Source organism: Sorex fumeus, unplaced genomic scaffold, assembly GCF_029834395.1.
Source record: "Sorex fumeus unplaced genomic scaffold, SorFum_2.1 ptg000044l, whole genome shotgun sequence".
In the NCBI taxonomy this organism is placed as follows: Eukaryota; Metazoa; Chordata; class Mammalia; order Eulipotyphla; family Soricidae; genus Sorex; species Sorex fumeus.
Window position 1 is genome coordinate 19990333 of NW_026606101.1, and position 14391 is coordinate 20004723.

Below are 14391 nucleotides of genomic sequence, written 5' to 3' on the forward strand. Positions count from 1 at the left end.
CCCTTGGGTGGCATGTGCTTTAAGTGCTGTTTCCCATCCCCCCAATAAAGACAAAAAGCTGCCTAGGATGTGATCAGTGTTTTTATTGGGCACCAGCTATGGGTATGGGTGGGGCCTATGAGTGGGGCAGGGCATCAATGACCGCCTCAGTGAAGTCGTGGCAGGTGGCATAGCCACCCATGTCAGAAGTTCGGACCTGTGGGGGAGAATTGCCATCATCCCAGAGGCCTAGGCCTAGGCCCTGTCCCTACCCCCCACCCCCCACCTGCTACTCAGGTCCCTGAGGAAGCCGGCCCCAGGACAACCTAGGCTGCCCAGGAGCGGCAGTGACTGGTCTGGCTATAGGCCTAAGGGCTTGCTTCTGGCTGGTCCACTGTACTGAAGGGATGTGGAGGTGGGATGGTCCTTGTTAGGTTGCAAGGAATAATGGGCTTAGCCCCCTTGGGGGTGCAGGTGGCCGATGACGGACTTGATGAAGTCGGTGGTGGTGCAGTAGCCGCCCATGTCTCGAGTCCGCACCTATAGCCACCAGCGGCAATGGCCGTGGGGGAGAAGAGAAGAGAGCCCATGAAGGGGGTGGGCAGGGCGCTGAGATGGAAGATGGAATCCAAGAGAGGGGGGACAAGATGGGAGATGCCATACAGCAGAGATGCAGGGAGGTGCCCATCCGCTCTTCTCTCCTGAGAGTCCCTATCTGAGCTAGGTGGCACGGCAGGCAGGATGGCTGAGAAGGAGGACAATGAAGACGGGCAAAGCAGACTGGTGATGAGATGCCTTGAATAGAGACAGACCCAGGAAGGAAAGAACAGAAGGCAGAACAAGGATGGGCCTCCAGGCGGAGCCAAGGGGGCGCCAGGGTCTCATCCTCTGCCCTACCTGCTCGTCCCTCGGCTGCTCCACTCGCCAGGCGCCCGGGCCTGCCCCCGCTCAGACCCACAGCACCAGGGCTGGAGGGTGGAGCAGGAAAGGGAGTAGCTGACGGGGACTAGAAAGCAGAGATGGACAGGCAGCCTGAGAGGGAGGGAAAGATCAGGGTAGGTGCAGCAGGTGTTGTGGGCGCCCGGTGGGGAAGGAGGCCCCATTCAGGTTCCCAGAGAAGAGCAGCGAGGCCCAGAGGAGTGCCAAGCCCTTCCAGACTTACCTTGCCGACTTTGATCACTTTCTTCACGGCGTCGGAAATCATGGTGGAGTGGTACTCGAGACTGCCAATGCAGACAGGAGGAGAGTCAGATGCCAGCCCTGTCTGCCCCCTCACGCCACCTCACCTCTGCCCTCAGCTGTGACCTACTTGAGGTGCCGGAGCATGTTGGAGGCGGAGAGCAGCATGGCTGTGGGGTTGGCGATATTCCTGCCCACCGCCTGGGCAAACGGGTGCCGGGCACCCTGTGGGGAGAGGGGCGGCAGTCAGGGCAGCGCCACAGGTGGGGAGCAGGCAAGGCAGTGTGCCGGAGGAGCCTGGGGAGGAGGAGGAGCGGCACAGGGTGGGACCACTCAGGAAGAGGGGGCCCTGGGAGGGAGCCCCACTCACCGTCTCGAAGACTGCGTACTCAGCGCTGTAGCTCTCACCGGGGACCACGCCGGCTCCCCCCACCAGGCCAGCAGCCAGATTGTCAATGATGTTCCCGTAGAGATTGGGCATCACAAGCACATCAAACTGGTAAGGGTTCTGCACCAGCTAGGGGGGACAAGACGGGGGCATGGAGCAGAGTCTCACCCCTCTCCTTCTCCGCCCCCCCTCCCCCCAGCACCACGGAGAGCGGCCCTGAAGCCGCCTCACCTGCATGCAGCAGTTATCTATGATCATTGTCTCAAACTTGATTTTGGGGTATAACTCAGCAATTTCCTTACAGCATTGCAGGAACAAGCCATCCCCGAGTTTCCTGTCCACGAACCAAAGGGAAGAGATTCAGCCGAGAGAGAGTGGACGGGGGGGATTTACTTTTCCGAGAACCTGCCGCCCAACGCCATGGCCTCACATGATGTTGGCCTTGTGGACAGCTGTGACCTTGCTCCGCCCCTTCTTGGTAGCATAGTCAAAGGCGAACTTGGCGATGCGCTGGGACTTGGCTCGAGTGACGATCTTCAAGCACTCAATCACACCCTTGGCGCTCTGCGGGGAGGAGAGAGAAGCCGCTGGAGGGCTGTGGGGAGAAGGGCAGCCCTCTGCTGCTCTCCCGGTCCCTGGGCCCTCACCTCGTGTTCCAGGGAGCTGTACTCGCCTTCCGTCTGTTCGCGAATGATCACCAGATCCAGATTGTTGTGCCGGGTCATGTACCCAGGAAGTGACTTCACGTGCACAACATTGGCAAACAAGTCCAATGTTCGCCTGGGAGGGGGGCAGAGTCATGGGCACAGTGCCTGCCCGCCCTCCAGTACCCCTTTCACCCACAGCCCCCACGTCACGTACCTCAGCCGCATATCATAGGAGGCCAGTTCCCCCTTGTATTCCATCGGGGTGTGGATCTTTCCTGCAATAAGTGTTGGGAGGAATATCAGGCACAGGCTCCCAAGGGAACCCAGATGGTAATCCCCACAGGGATATAAGGCAAGCCCAGCCCCATATCCCACTCTAAGCAGGGACCCAGGGGCTGGAACGACAGTACACTGGATAGGGCACTTACTGTGAGCACAGCTGAACGGTTTTGATCCCTGGTCCTAAATGATCCCCCCAAGTCCATCAGGAGGGATTCCTGAGCACAAAACTGGGTGTAGCCCCCCAAAAAATCAGGAATCCCTACTGCCTGGAGACAGAGCAGGCCAGAATCACTAGAGATAGGCATTACCCACATGCTAAAGTGAGGAAGAAAGGCAAACACTAGTTACAACCACAAACTATTCTGGTCACTGCTCTATTTTCCATCCATGATGTGGTAACTTCAAAATGCACTAAAAGAGCGACTGAAGATTTTTTTAATGTTATCTAAAAGTCTGGGTTGAACAATCAAAGAACAAAACCCAGGGGATCTATAACCTGTTTTAATGTTTCTGTCTGCTCATTTGACTTTTTTTTTTTTCAGCCAATACTTAGTAAATATCATATACCCATTACTAGAGACAACCACCAGAAAACTGTGATTCCTGCCCTAAAACAACAGTGCTTTGGGAGACAAATCACACAGAAGATGCAACTATTTGTGTAATTTTCAGTTTTTGTTTTGTTTTTGAGTCACACCCAGCAGCAGTGCTCAGGTCTGACTCCTGGCTCTGTGCTCAGGAATTGCTCCTGGTGGGGCTCAGGAGGTGTCAGGGATCAAACCCAGGATGGCCGTGTGCAAGACAAGTGCCTTACCCACTGGACTATCATAGCTCTGGCACAGCATGCGTGACTATCTTAAGAGAAGTATCAGCAGCACGTTTGGGAGCACAGAGAAAACACTCTCTTGGGGAAAATCGGTGTCCCAGAAGAGCCACCACTTCAGCCACACTTTAGTTAATTGTGTAAAGGAGGCAAAAAATGCCCCCAGGACCTAAAAAAATGACCTTATTGGGGATCAGAGAGAAAAAAGTATAGCAGGCTAGACTCGCCTTGCACACAGTCAACCAGGGTTCAATCGCCAGCATCCCTTATGATCGTGTGTGTGTGTGTGTGTGTTTGTGTGTGTGTGTGTGTCCATCTCTTCCCCTCTCCCCACTGCGTCCACCGACAGTGATTCCTAAATGGAGAGCCAGGAGTAAGCCCTGAGCGCCATTGAGCATAGCCCAAAAACAAGCAAAAATGACCTGATTTTGGAAAGTTGTGTATGCAAGAGGTACAGCAGTTTGAAGATCTTGAACTTACCCTGGAGTGGGATGGACCCTAAATACAATGACAAAAGTCTACACGAGAAAAGGCAAAAGTCTACACGAGAAAAGGAGAATCAGATGCAGAGACAGAGATAAAGGCTTATGAATATGGAGACAGAAATTGGAGTGGCACATCTCTAAGACAGAAGTCAGGCAGGGGTGGAAAGTCAGGCCTACTTCCTCCCCAAGCTTAAGGAGGGTGGACCTCCCCCCCCCCCCCCTTCACACACATACATCCCTTTAATTCACAGTCCTGGCCCCAGAACTGTAACAGCTCACACTTGTTACTGAAGGCAGCCCCTATGCCTGGAGAGCGGGCAGGTCAGAATCACTGGAGACAACCCTAGGGTACTAACTACACTGAGTGAGGTGGAATCTAACAGGGAGCGATGAAAGCAAAGGACATTCAAGGCAGAAGGACGAACATAAGCCAAGACAGTGCATGTGTTTAGAAACCATCAGATTCATGTGGCCCAAGCCCAGAAATGTTCCAGAGATGAAAGCAGAAAATCTGAAGGTCAATGCACAAAGAACTGACTTTCCTAAGCTAAGGACGGGCCTGAGAAAGTCGTGCCAGCTCCTTCCAAGACAAGAAGGACTGGGGCAGAGGGGACAGGTGCCTTGGGAACCGAATGAAACTGAGACACCCTATGAGAAGGGAAGGCAGAAGAAAAGCAGCTGCTAGGAGTGGCATTCTTAAGACACAAGAAAGACACAAGACCAGGTGACCTGGAGTGACTCCCAGGCCAGGCCTGGCACTCGCTCTGTCTCCCCGGGAGCCTGCAGAGTCAGCTGTCACACGACTCCTGGGCTCCCAAGGGGGGGTTTGTGTATCAGCAAGTCAGAGGGGAGCTTCATGGCCACGGGCCTGTTCGCCTGACTTTTTAAATGACATTGGCGGGAGGGGGTGGGGACGGGCACCCAGTCCATACACAGCACACACATACCAATAATGGCCACTTTGTTCTCCTTCATGGACTTCAGCACTTGGTCCAGCTTCTCCTCAGAGGCCATATTCTGCACCTCGCTCAGGTGGTACTCCTGGAACTCCACGGGGACACAGGCGGCCTGCGGGGGGCAGGTGCCCCGCGGGGCGGGGTGAGGGGGCGGGGAGCGGGAGCAGGCCCGCACCTGCCCGCCTGCCTGCCTGCCTGCCTCCCCCGGGGGGCTCACCTTGAACACCTCCTTGACGGCGTGCATCAGCTCGGGGCCCACGCCGTCGCCCGGCAGCATGGTCACGGGGAACGCGCCCTCCACCTTCACGTCCTCGGCCTGCGGGCGGGCCGGGGGCGCTGGAGCCGCGGCGGGGGCAGGGGCCGGGGGTGCGGGGAGGGATGCGGGGGGCAGCGCTCGGGCACGGGGCGCGGGGAGGGGTGCAGGGGGGGCGTGGGGAGGGGCGCGGGGGGCGCTCACCTGGCTCCGCGAGGCGGCCTGGGCCGCGGCCGACGTGCCCAGGCTCCTCCATGGCGCGGGGTTCGGGGCGGCCACCAGCGCCTGCGACCGACACGCGCGCCGTGAGGTCGGGCCCGGCCTCCCCGCCCGGCCCCGCCGCCCGCCCGCCGCGCCCGCCGCGCCCGCCCGTCGCGCTCACCCGGGTCAGCCAGCGGACACCGCAGAGAGCCGCCATGTCTCCACCGGAAGTCGCGTGGGCAATAACGCCGGAAGCCGGAGCCTCCCGGGACGCCGACTTCCGGCCGGAGGGGCGGGGCCGGGGCCCCTGCGCGCGCCTCCCGCTCTGGCCCCGCACCGTCCTCCCGGGGCCCCTCGGATGCTGACCAACCCCCAATTGGTCCACTACCCTTTTTTACTTTTCGGGGGAATTTTAGTGTTTTTTTTTTAAATTGAATCACCGTGAACTTTAAAGTTACAAAGATATTTAAGATTGAGTTTCAAGGCTTATCAACCCCTTCAACATCTATCAACACCTTCAACCCTATCAACACTAATCCCTTCATCAGGGATTGTCCGCTACCCTCCACCAATGTACCCAGAGGTGGAAGTTCTATTACAGAGATTTTCTAGCCTTGGGACTGTATACTCTGCAAACCAATGTGAAATCAATAAAGTCGGATTTAAAATGTCTTAGATTTCCCTATTTATTTGTTTGTTTATTTTTGGTTTTGACTGTCCGCTGCTCTCAGCCAGCCGACCGGGTAGTTAGATTGAAATTTAGGAATGACCGTAACAGTAACCTTGTATGGCTGAAACCCAATCATGAGCAACCTTGTAACTATGTAGCTCACTGTGATACAGTTGAAAAAAGTAGGAGAATTACCACAACGGGCGGGGAGAGTCAGGACAGCTGGTAGGGCTTTTGCTTTGCACGCGGCAGACCAGGGTTCTATCTAAGGCATCTCCTAGGGTCTGACCCAAGCGCCAGCAGGAGTGATCTATGAGTGCAGTGGGGGAGCGGGGAAGGAGGGTGATCTATGAGTGCAGAGCCGGGAGTAAACTGAACATCGCTAGTTGCAGCCCCGAAACAAAAAATAAAAGAAAAAAAATAATAACTGGATGTTTATGTTTGTCAAATGAAGACTCACGTTAAAGAACTAATTGAAGAGTAATAGGTAGGTAGGCACTTGTGTTCCAGGCGGCCCACCCAGGTTCCATCCCTGGCACCCCACATGGTCTCCGGAGCCCATCAAGAGTGATCCCGGAATTCAGAGCCAGGAGTAAAAAAAAACTCAGCACCACAGGAGTGGTCCAAAACCCAAAGATAAAATAACAATAACGGGAGGGGAGGGATAGGGCTCTTGTCTGGCATGCAGCCAACCCACCTTCCATCCCCTGCATCCCATGAGGTCCCCTGAGCCCGCCAGGAGTAAATCCTGAGCACCTCAGTGGCTGTGGCCCAAAAATTAAAAAACTGAACCAAGAAAAGAACTGAGATGGGGAATTGTCATTTTGTGATGCAAAGCCTGCCATGGTTCTAACCTCTCTCGCTATTCATCACTCAAGGCTTAAAGAACAAGGCACTTTCCATGGGAGGAGATATGGGTCTGGATTCTCCCAGCTTGCTAAGTTACTCTAACCAAGTTTCCTCCCTGTTGACTTTGATAGTTTTTCTCCCACACCATAATGCTTTTTCCCTTTCCCTCCCTCCCTTCCTCCCTCCCTTCCTCCCTTCCTTCTTTTCCTTCTTCTCTCTCCCTTTTTGTTGCCGCAGTGCTCCTGGTGACCATGCTTCCTTGTGAAGGGCAGGTCTGTGGATCCCATGCAGCAGGGGAGGACTCACACAGTGGTGGTGCCACAGCGTGTGATGAAACTGGCGGCCTCACACTTGCAAGGTACGCACTGGGCACTGAGCCATCACTCCACCCTAAAGTTCGTTTTCACAGCCCAAATGTTCAAGGACAGATGGATAAAGGAGTGGCCAGTCAGTACAGTGAGTTAGGAGCTTGCCTGGTATATGCTGGCTCAGGTTTGATCCCTGGCATCCAATATGGTCCCTTGAGCCCACCAGGAATGATCCCTGAGAGCAGATCAAGATTCCACCCTGAGTACTGCCAGGTGTGGCCCAAATATAAAATTTTTAAAATGTTTTAAAAATTGCATAAATTGTGGCCAGAAGGATAATACAGTGAGTCGGGCATTTGCCTCAAACATGGTTGACCTGGGTTTGGTCCCCAGCATCCCATTGCGGGCTCTGGAGCACCTCCATGAGTAATTCCTGAGTACAGAGCATCACAGAGTGTGGCCCAAAACCCTTAATCATCATCATCGTCAACATCATCATCATCACAATCATCCTGTTGTTCGTCAATTTCCTCGAACAGGCACCAGTAACGTCTCCTTCATTCTAGCCCTTGAGATTTTAGAAAGTGCCATATTCAAGGCTCTTTCAGGGTCAGGATAATGAGACCCATCATTGTTACTGTTTTTTGGCATATTGAGTATGCCACGCAATCCAATCCTTGGGTCTCTGGTGGTTGGTGGAAGCAGACAGGGCAGGGTGGGGCTCCTGGTTTTAATCCCTTTGTCACCTGTGGTTGGTGGGAGCAAGCAGAAGATCTCTGTCCTGGGGTCAGTTGAGCCTAGAGTCCAAGGTCTCAGAGTTCCGCTTATCCTGTTCTGTGGGGCTTCAGTCATGCGTGAGTCTCGGCCCGAGCGTCCGGAAAGCATCCTGGACCATGGCGGCGGCTGGGTAGTGGAGGAAGTGGAGGAAATCGAAAATCAGATGGGCTGGACACGTAATGAGATTTGGAGACGACCGCTGGACTAGAGCCATTACTGACTGGATTCCACGGAACGTCAAAAGATCGCGTGGTCACCCACCTACCAGATGGTCAGACTTCTTCATCAAGACCCTGAACGATCGGTTTGAGGCTCTTCATGTTCCTAGAATGAACAGACGCCATTGGGCTACACTAGCACATGACAGGGACAAATGGAAATGTTACTGGCACCCGCTCGAGCAAATCAATGATTAATGGGAAGTCAAGTGATAAGTGATCAAGTGAGTACGCCATGGGGAGTTTTCCAGACTCTGCCGTGTGGGCAGGATACTTTAGGTAGCCTGCTGGGTTCTCCAGGGTAAGAACTAGATAGTAAGATGTCCGGGAGCTGGATTTTATAGTCACTGGGTCTTGGCCGTTGATGGGATTACCTGGCGCCAGGGGCAGTTGGTGGGTATGACACCTACCCACTGGAAGATGGGGGATCTGGGTGGAGGAGGCCCAGTCTCGATCCAAGCAGGCTTGGCGATCTCAGCCCCGGGACCTGCATGCCTGTGTTCCTCTGCCAGTTCCTTCATGCATGTGGAGAGTGGTCTCAGCATGGCTGTGGCTGGTTCTGCGGGTCCCAGGGCTGAGATCTCCAAACCTGCTTGGATCGGGACTGGGCCTCCTCCACCCAGATCCCCCATCTTCCAGTAGGTGGGCATCACACCCACCAACTGCTCCCAGAGCCAGGTAATCCCATCAATGGCCAAGACCCAGAGACTATAAAACCCAGCTCCTGGAAGAGAACAGCGCAGTCTCCTGCCCCCGCGCCTGGCTGTTCTCAACGGGGCCCCTTGGACAGGGGCGAGTTGAGTTTTCCTCCCTGCCCTGAGCAGAGCCCCAGCAGATGAAGACCTCCAGAACCAGCCACAGCCATGCTGAGACCACTCTCCACACTCATGAAGGAACCAGCAGAGGAACCCAGGCATGCGGGTCCCGGGGCTGAGATCGCAAACCTGCTTGGTTCGGGACTGGGCCTCCTCCACCCAGATTCCCCATCTTCCAGTGGGTAGGCGTCATACCTAACCCTAACCCAACTGCCCCCAGCGCCAGGTAATTCTATCAATAGCCAAGAGATAATAATAATAATAATAATAATAATGGCATATATTGCAACTATATTGGATAATGCAATACTATGTAGCCATAGGAATAGATGAAATCAGAGAGCAAGAGATAGTGCAGTGGGTAAGGGTTTTGCCTTGTATGCCGCCAAGTCTGGTTCCACCATCTGCACCCTAAGTACCACCAGGAGTGATCTTTGAGCACAGAACCAGGAGTAAACCCTCAACCCCACTGGATGTGGTTCCAAAACTAAATAAATGGAATCTACAGTTTTCTACAATGCAGATGGAACTAGAGGATATTGTGTTAAGTAAAATACAAGGGAGAAAAAATACTAGATGAACTTACTCATCTGTGGAACATGGGAAACAAGTCAAGGGAATATTGAACAAAGGTATTGAACAATGACAAACCTTTGCTGCCTTGGATTAACAAAGTAGGGGCAGAATAAAAATAGGACTTAGAGGGGCCAGGGAGGTGATGGGCATTTTGATAACAGTGAGTGCATTTACTTATACATCAAGTCCATAAACTCTGACACTGTTCTAACCATGTTAACCTAAACCATAATAAAATTTCTAAATACATTTTTAATTAAAAAATTACAGTTTTCACTCAGTGATGTCTCAGATGACTGGTTCTCAAAGTTGATGTGAGACTGGAGTCACCTGAACAAAGTTAACAACAGAAGCCTGGACACCCCTCAGAAATGTGGATGTCATGGTATGGTTGGGGCCCCCAATCTTGTTGGAAGGAATTTTAGAAAGATATTAGGATTTTTCTGTTGTTGTTTATTTTTTGGGACCATATCTGGCTGTGCTCAGAGCTTACTCCTGACTCTGTGCTCAGAGATCACTCCTGGAGGGCTCAGCAAACCATACATGGTGCCAGAGATCAAATCCAGTGGCCCACAGGGTCAGAGAGATAGTACTGAGGCAGATGGAAGGGCATCTGCCTTGGCTTGTTGTTGGCCCAGATTCTATCTCTGGCATCCCACATGGTCCTCTGTGCACCAACAGAAATGATTACTGAGCACAGAGTCAGGGGTAATCCCTGAGCATCTCTAAGTGTGGTTCAAAAACAAATTTAAAAAACCCAACCGGGGACTGGAGCAGTAGCACAGCGGGTAGGGCATTTGCCTTGCACACAGCCAACCTAGGTTTTATTCCCAGCACCCTATATGGTCCCCCGAGCACCGCCAGGAGTAATTCCTGAGTGAATGAATAGGAGTAACTCTTGTGCATCGCCCAATCTTTTTGGGTGTGACCCCAAAAGAAAAATAAATAAATAAAAATGAAAAACCCAACTGTGTGCAACGCAAGTGCCTTATCTGATGAACTATCTGGCATCAACATTAGGAATTTTAAAAGCTCCCTATGTGATATAAAAAAGAAGAAAATGTTTAGAATCGCTGTCTCAGACATTTAAGATAACAAGTTATACAAGAAGGCAGGAGCCCAGCCGTTTGCTGCAATAGTGTTTAGTAATATGAATTTACTAGATTCGTTGAGCCTTTCTCAAGATGATGAATACTTAGCATGCACCATGACCAAGAACACTGCCACCTATATTTCTGTATAGTTTTCTTTGTTCTCGTGATAAATGTCACTAAGTGTCCCCAAGCTCGTTACAGTGAGAAATATGTTCTCCTGCATGCAGTCAACAGAAAACTCATGAAGAAATAAGAGCTGTTGATTTAGAGTTCTCACACACACACACACACACACACACACACACACACACACACGCACACACTCAGTTTTGAAAATAATGGATACTGGGTTTTGTTTAGCACCTTACTGATAAGTCCTGAGATCAGATTCTAAAATTTTTCATTCCACCAGTCTACTACTCAGAACAGTCACTGCCACTGTGGATGTCATCTCTGTATTCAGCACTGAAGAAGGGACAAAAGAACATTTCAAGCCCCATTGGTTCCTTCTCATAAGAAATGAAACAGCTTTTCAAAGAAACATATATCACATTTTCACTTAGGTATCTGAGGTCAGAGCTAGGTTCAAGACTCCTGTTGAAAGGAAGACTGGGGAAGGATGAGATGTGCATTGATTGATTTAAGTAATTCTCTGGATCCTTGCTGCAAGGTAAACTTGCTTTTTTATAAAATATGGCTGGGTCCTAGAGATCTTGCAGTAAATGGTCTAGGTTGGGGATCAGGGTGTTTTGGCAGGTGTTGGAGATGGTGTTGGACCACATTCAGTGATGCTCAGGGACACCAGTCCTGGCTCTCTGCTCAGGACTCACTCCTGTTAATGCCCTGGAGGATCAGATATGGTGCCAAGAATCAAACCGGGATCAGCCCTATGCAAGGCAAGTGCCCTATACTGTCACTTAGCCCCATATTGATGGTTTTTAAAAGTGCCCTGAATGGGGTCAGGTAACAGCAGTTAGTTGTGTACAAGTCTCACAACTACAAGGAGTGACCCCACCCTGAGCACTGTGTCTGAGTGTGAGCACCACAGTCAGGTATATGTGTGACCCCTGGCCACATCAACAATAGAAGCAGCAGGGTTGGAGCGATGATACAGCAGGTAGGGCGTTTGCCTTGCATGCGGCCAACCCAGATTCCCAGCATCCCATATGGTCCCCTGAGCATCTCAGGAGTAATTCCTGCGTGCAAAGCCAGGAGTAACCCCTGTGCATTGCAGGGTGAGATCCAAAAAGAGAAAAAAAAATAGCAGCAGCAACAGTGAAGCTAAGGAGGAAGGAAACAAAGTAAATGAGAGCCAGGGAGATTATTAAATGGGCCTAAGTGTGTGCTTCCCACATGGAAGACCTGAATTCAATGGGAAGACCCAGCACCACGTGGCCCCCACAAACACCATCAGGGGTGCTCCTCTCAAGCAAACAAAAACAAATCAGTAAAAAAAAAAAGGAAATGAAACGAAGCTTAAAGAGCTACAAAAGCGGGCCCAGGCTGGAAGTGGGTCTGGGGTAGAAATGTTGGAAAAGGTCAGTGGCCATGGACATTCTTGCTGGTTATGTCAAGAACGCAAAGTCCTCCCTGCTCTTTGCCCTTGACAAACGTTTCTCAAGCAGTGTTTGCAGAGAGCAGCCTTGAGGAACGGGGTGCTGTCTCCCTCCAGAAACAAAGAACGGATTTGCTTCTGTCCTGCTGTAACCAAGAGGGGCCCTATAGGTGGGACTGCTGGGTTCCAAAGTTGAGTGTAGAAACAGAATGAATGCTCACACAAGCTTGTACTGTGAACACCCACAAATGTCAGAGTGGATTTGTAATTTCAGACTCCTGCATTTAGAAAGAGATTCTCAGCAGATTTGTTTCCTTCCAGGAGGAGAAAAAGTGTCCTGGGAAATAGACTGCCTTGAGTTTGAGGCTCTTTTCCCTGCAACAGCGCCACCTGCCGGAAATTTCCTGAAGGTACATCTAGGAACCATACTAGGGACCCACAGAGGTCCTGTGACAGGACTGACATCACCGCCTAGGAATAGGTCAGCTTTCTCTGGTGCCCATAAAGGGAAGGGCACTGCTGGCTTTACTAGTCCAACAAAAACGTGCTCTGTTGCAGAGCACAGCTGCCCTGGCCCTACCATTAATGTGGGCTTATACCTAAGAAGGCAGTAACAATCTTCAGTCCACACTTCATCACCTAAGCAAGATTGCTGGCTTGACGGGGCCCTCAGAAACCCCCAAAGACCCTGTCTGTTTCTGCTAAGTTGACTCACCACTCCTCAGCACCGTCTGAAGAATCCAAAGCCAGTGTTCATGCAGCATGACAGACACAGAGCAGAATCATTAGTCCCAGTCAACAGCTCCCCTGAAATCCTGATGTTCTGATCACTCCTGGGGGAGCTCAGGGGATCAAACCCAGGTTGGCTACGTGCAAGACAAATGCCCTAGCCACTGTACTATCTCTCCGGAAACACACAGATATGAAAAAAGGAGGAGAAACTCAAAATTTCTGAGGACCTCGCTCACCATTTTGTTCACACACTCTGGTGAGGCATGCGTCCAGCCCAGCTTCAGTTCCCAGGATCATTGGTTCCCCCCAAACATCCCAGGGTGCAGCCCCAGGCCACAGGCACTGAGCAGAGACCAAGCAGCACCACATCCTCGGGTCCCGGCATGGAATCATAGACCTGGCTGGCCCAGAATGGCCTTGGGGTCCCCATCCCTCCTGAGTATGACTTGGGAGACCCCCCACAATCATGTCTATCCCCCTCTTCCTAGGTAGTGATCAGGACAAAGAGACAGAGGACTATGAGCCCCAGAGCAGAAGATGTAGGTTCCTAACTACTCCCTGGACATGGTGCTTCCTTTTAAAAAAAATCTCTTAATTTTTTATTTTATTAACTCACCATGAAATATACAGTTACAGAGTTGCTCATGATTGGGTTTCAGTCAAACACGGTTCCAACATCAGTCCCTTCACCAGTGTACGTTTCCCACCACCAATGACCCCCGTTTCCCTCCTGCTATGGCACCTGGCCCCCAACCCAGAAAACTCTATGGCAGCACTTTTCTTTTTAAAGATTTATTTTAACTGAATCACTGTGAGATAGACCCTTACAAAGCTGTTCATGGTTAAGTTTCAGTCATACAGTGTCCCAACACCCATCCCTCCATCGGTGTACATTGCCCAACACCAGTGTCCTCAGGTTCTCTCCCATCCCCTAGCTTACCTCTATGATGGGCACATTTCTTCTCTGTCTCTCTCTCTGTCTCTCTCCCTGTGTCTTTGTCTGTGTCTGTCTCTGTCTCTCTCCCTGTCTCTTTGTCTCTGTCTCTGTCTCTCTCCATGTTTTTGTCTCTGTCTGTCTCTGTCTGTTTCTCTCTGTCTCTCTCCTTGTCTCTTTGTCTCTGTCTCTCTCCGTGTTTTTGTCTCTGTCTGTCTCTGTCTCTGTCTGTTTCTCTCTGTCTCTCTCCTTGTCTCTTTGTCTCTATCTCTCTCCATGTTTTTGTCTCTGTCTGTCTCTGTCTCTGTCTGTTTCTCTCTGTCTCTCTCCTTGTCTCTTTGTCTCTATCTCTCTCCATGTTTTTGTCTCTGTCTGTCTCTGTCTCTGTCTATTTCTCTCTGTCTCTCTCCTTGTCTCTTTGTCTCTGTCTTTCGCCCTGTGTCTTTGTCTCTGTCTCTGTCTGTCTCTCTGTCTGTCTCTGTCTCTGTCTATTTCTCTCTGTCTCTCTCCTTGTCTCTTTGTCTCTGTCTTTCTCCCTGTGTCTTTGTCTCTGTCTCTGTCTGTCTCTCTGTCTGTTTCTCTCTGTCTCTCTCCTTGTCTCTTTGTCTCTGTCTCTCTGTCTGTCTCTATCTCTCTCCCTGTCTCTTTGTCTCTGTCTCTGTCTCTCTCC

The 14391-nt window shown here is 51.5% G+C and overlaps 1 protein-coding gene across 2 annotated transcripts; it reads right to left on the bottom strand.

Moving 5' to 3' along the window:
• Positions 1-68: 68 nt before the first annotated feature.
• Positions 69-5449, bottom strand: IDH3B (isocitrate dehydrogenase (NAD(+)) 3 non-catalytic subunit beta). Of its 2 annotated transcripts, none has more exons than XM_056121427.1 (12): positions 5375-5449; positions 5197-5277; positions 4957-5055; positions 4731-4851; positions 2408-2468; positions 2194-2326; positions 1977-2110; positions 1778-1880; positions 1529-1675; positions 1289-1383; positions 1142-1202; positions 69-196 (listed from the first exon to the last, which is right to left on the bottom strand). In XM_056121427.1, exons 1-12 carry the CDS (start codon positions 5408-5410, stop codon positions 116-118), a joined length of 1152 nt encoding a protein of 383 aa, XP_055977402.1. In that variant the 5' UTR covers positions 5411-5449; the 3' UTR covers positions 69-115. The 2 variants fall into 2 exon arrangements, with proteins under 2 accessions (XP_055977402.1, XP_055977400.1); XM_056121425.1 differs by lacking the exon at positions 69-196 and adding an exon at positions 299-519.
• Between the last annotated feature and the right edge of the window lie 8942 nt (positions 5450-14391).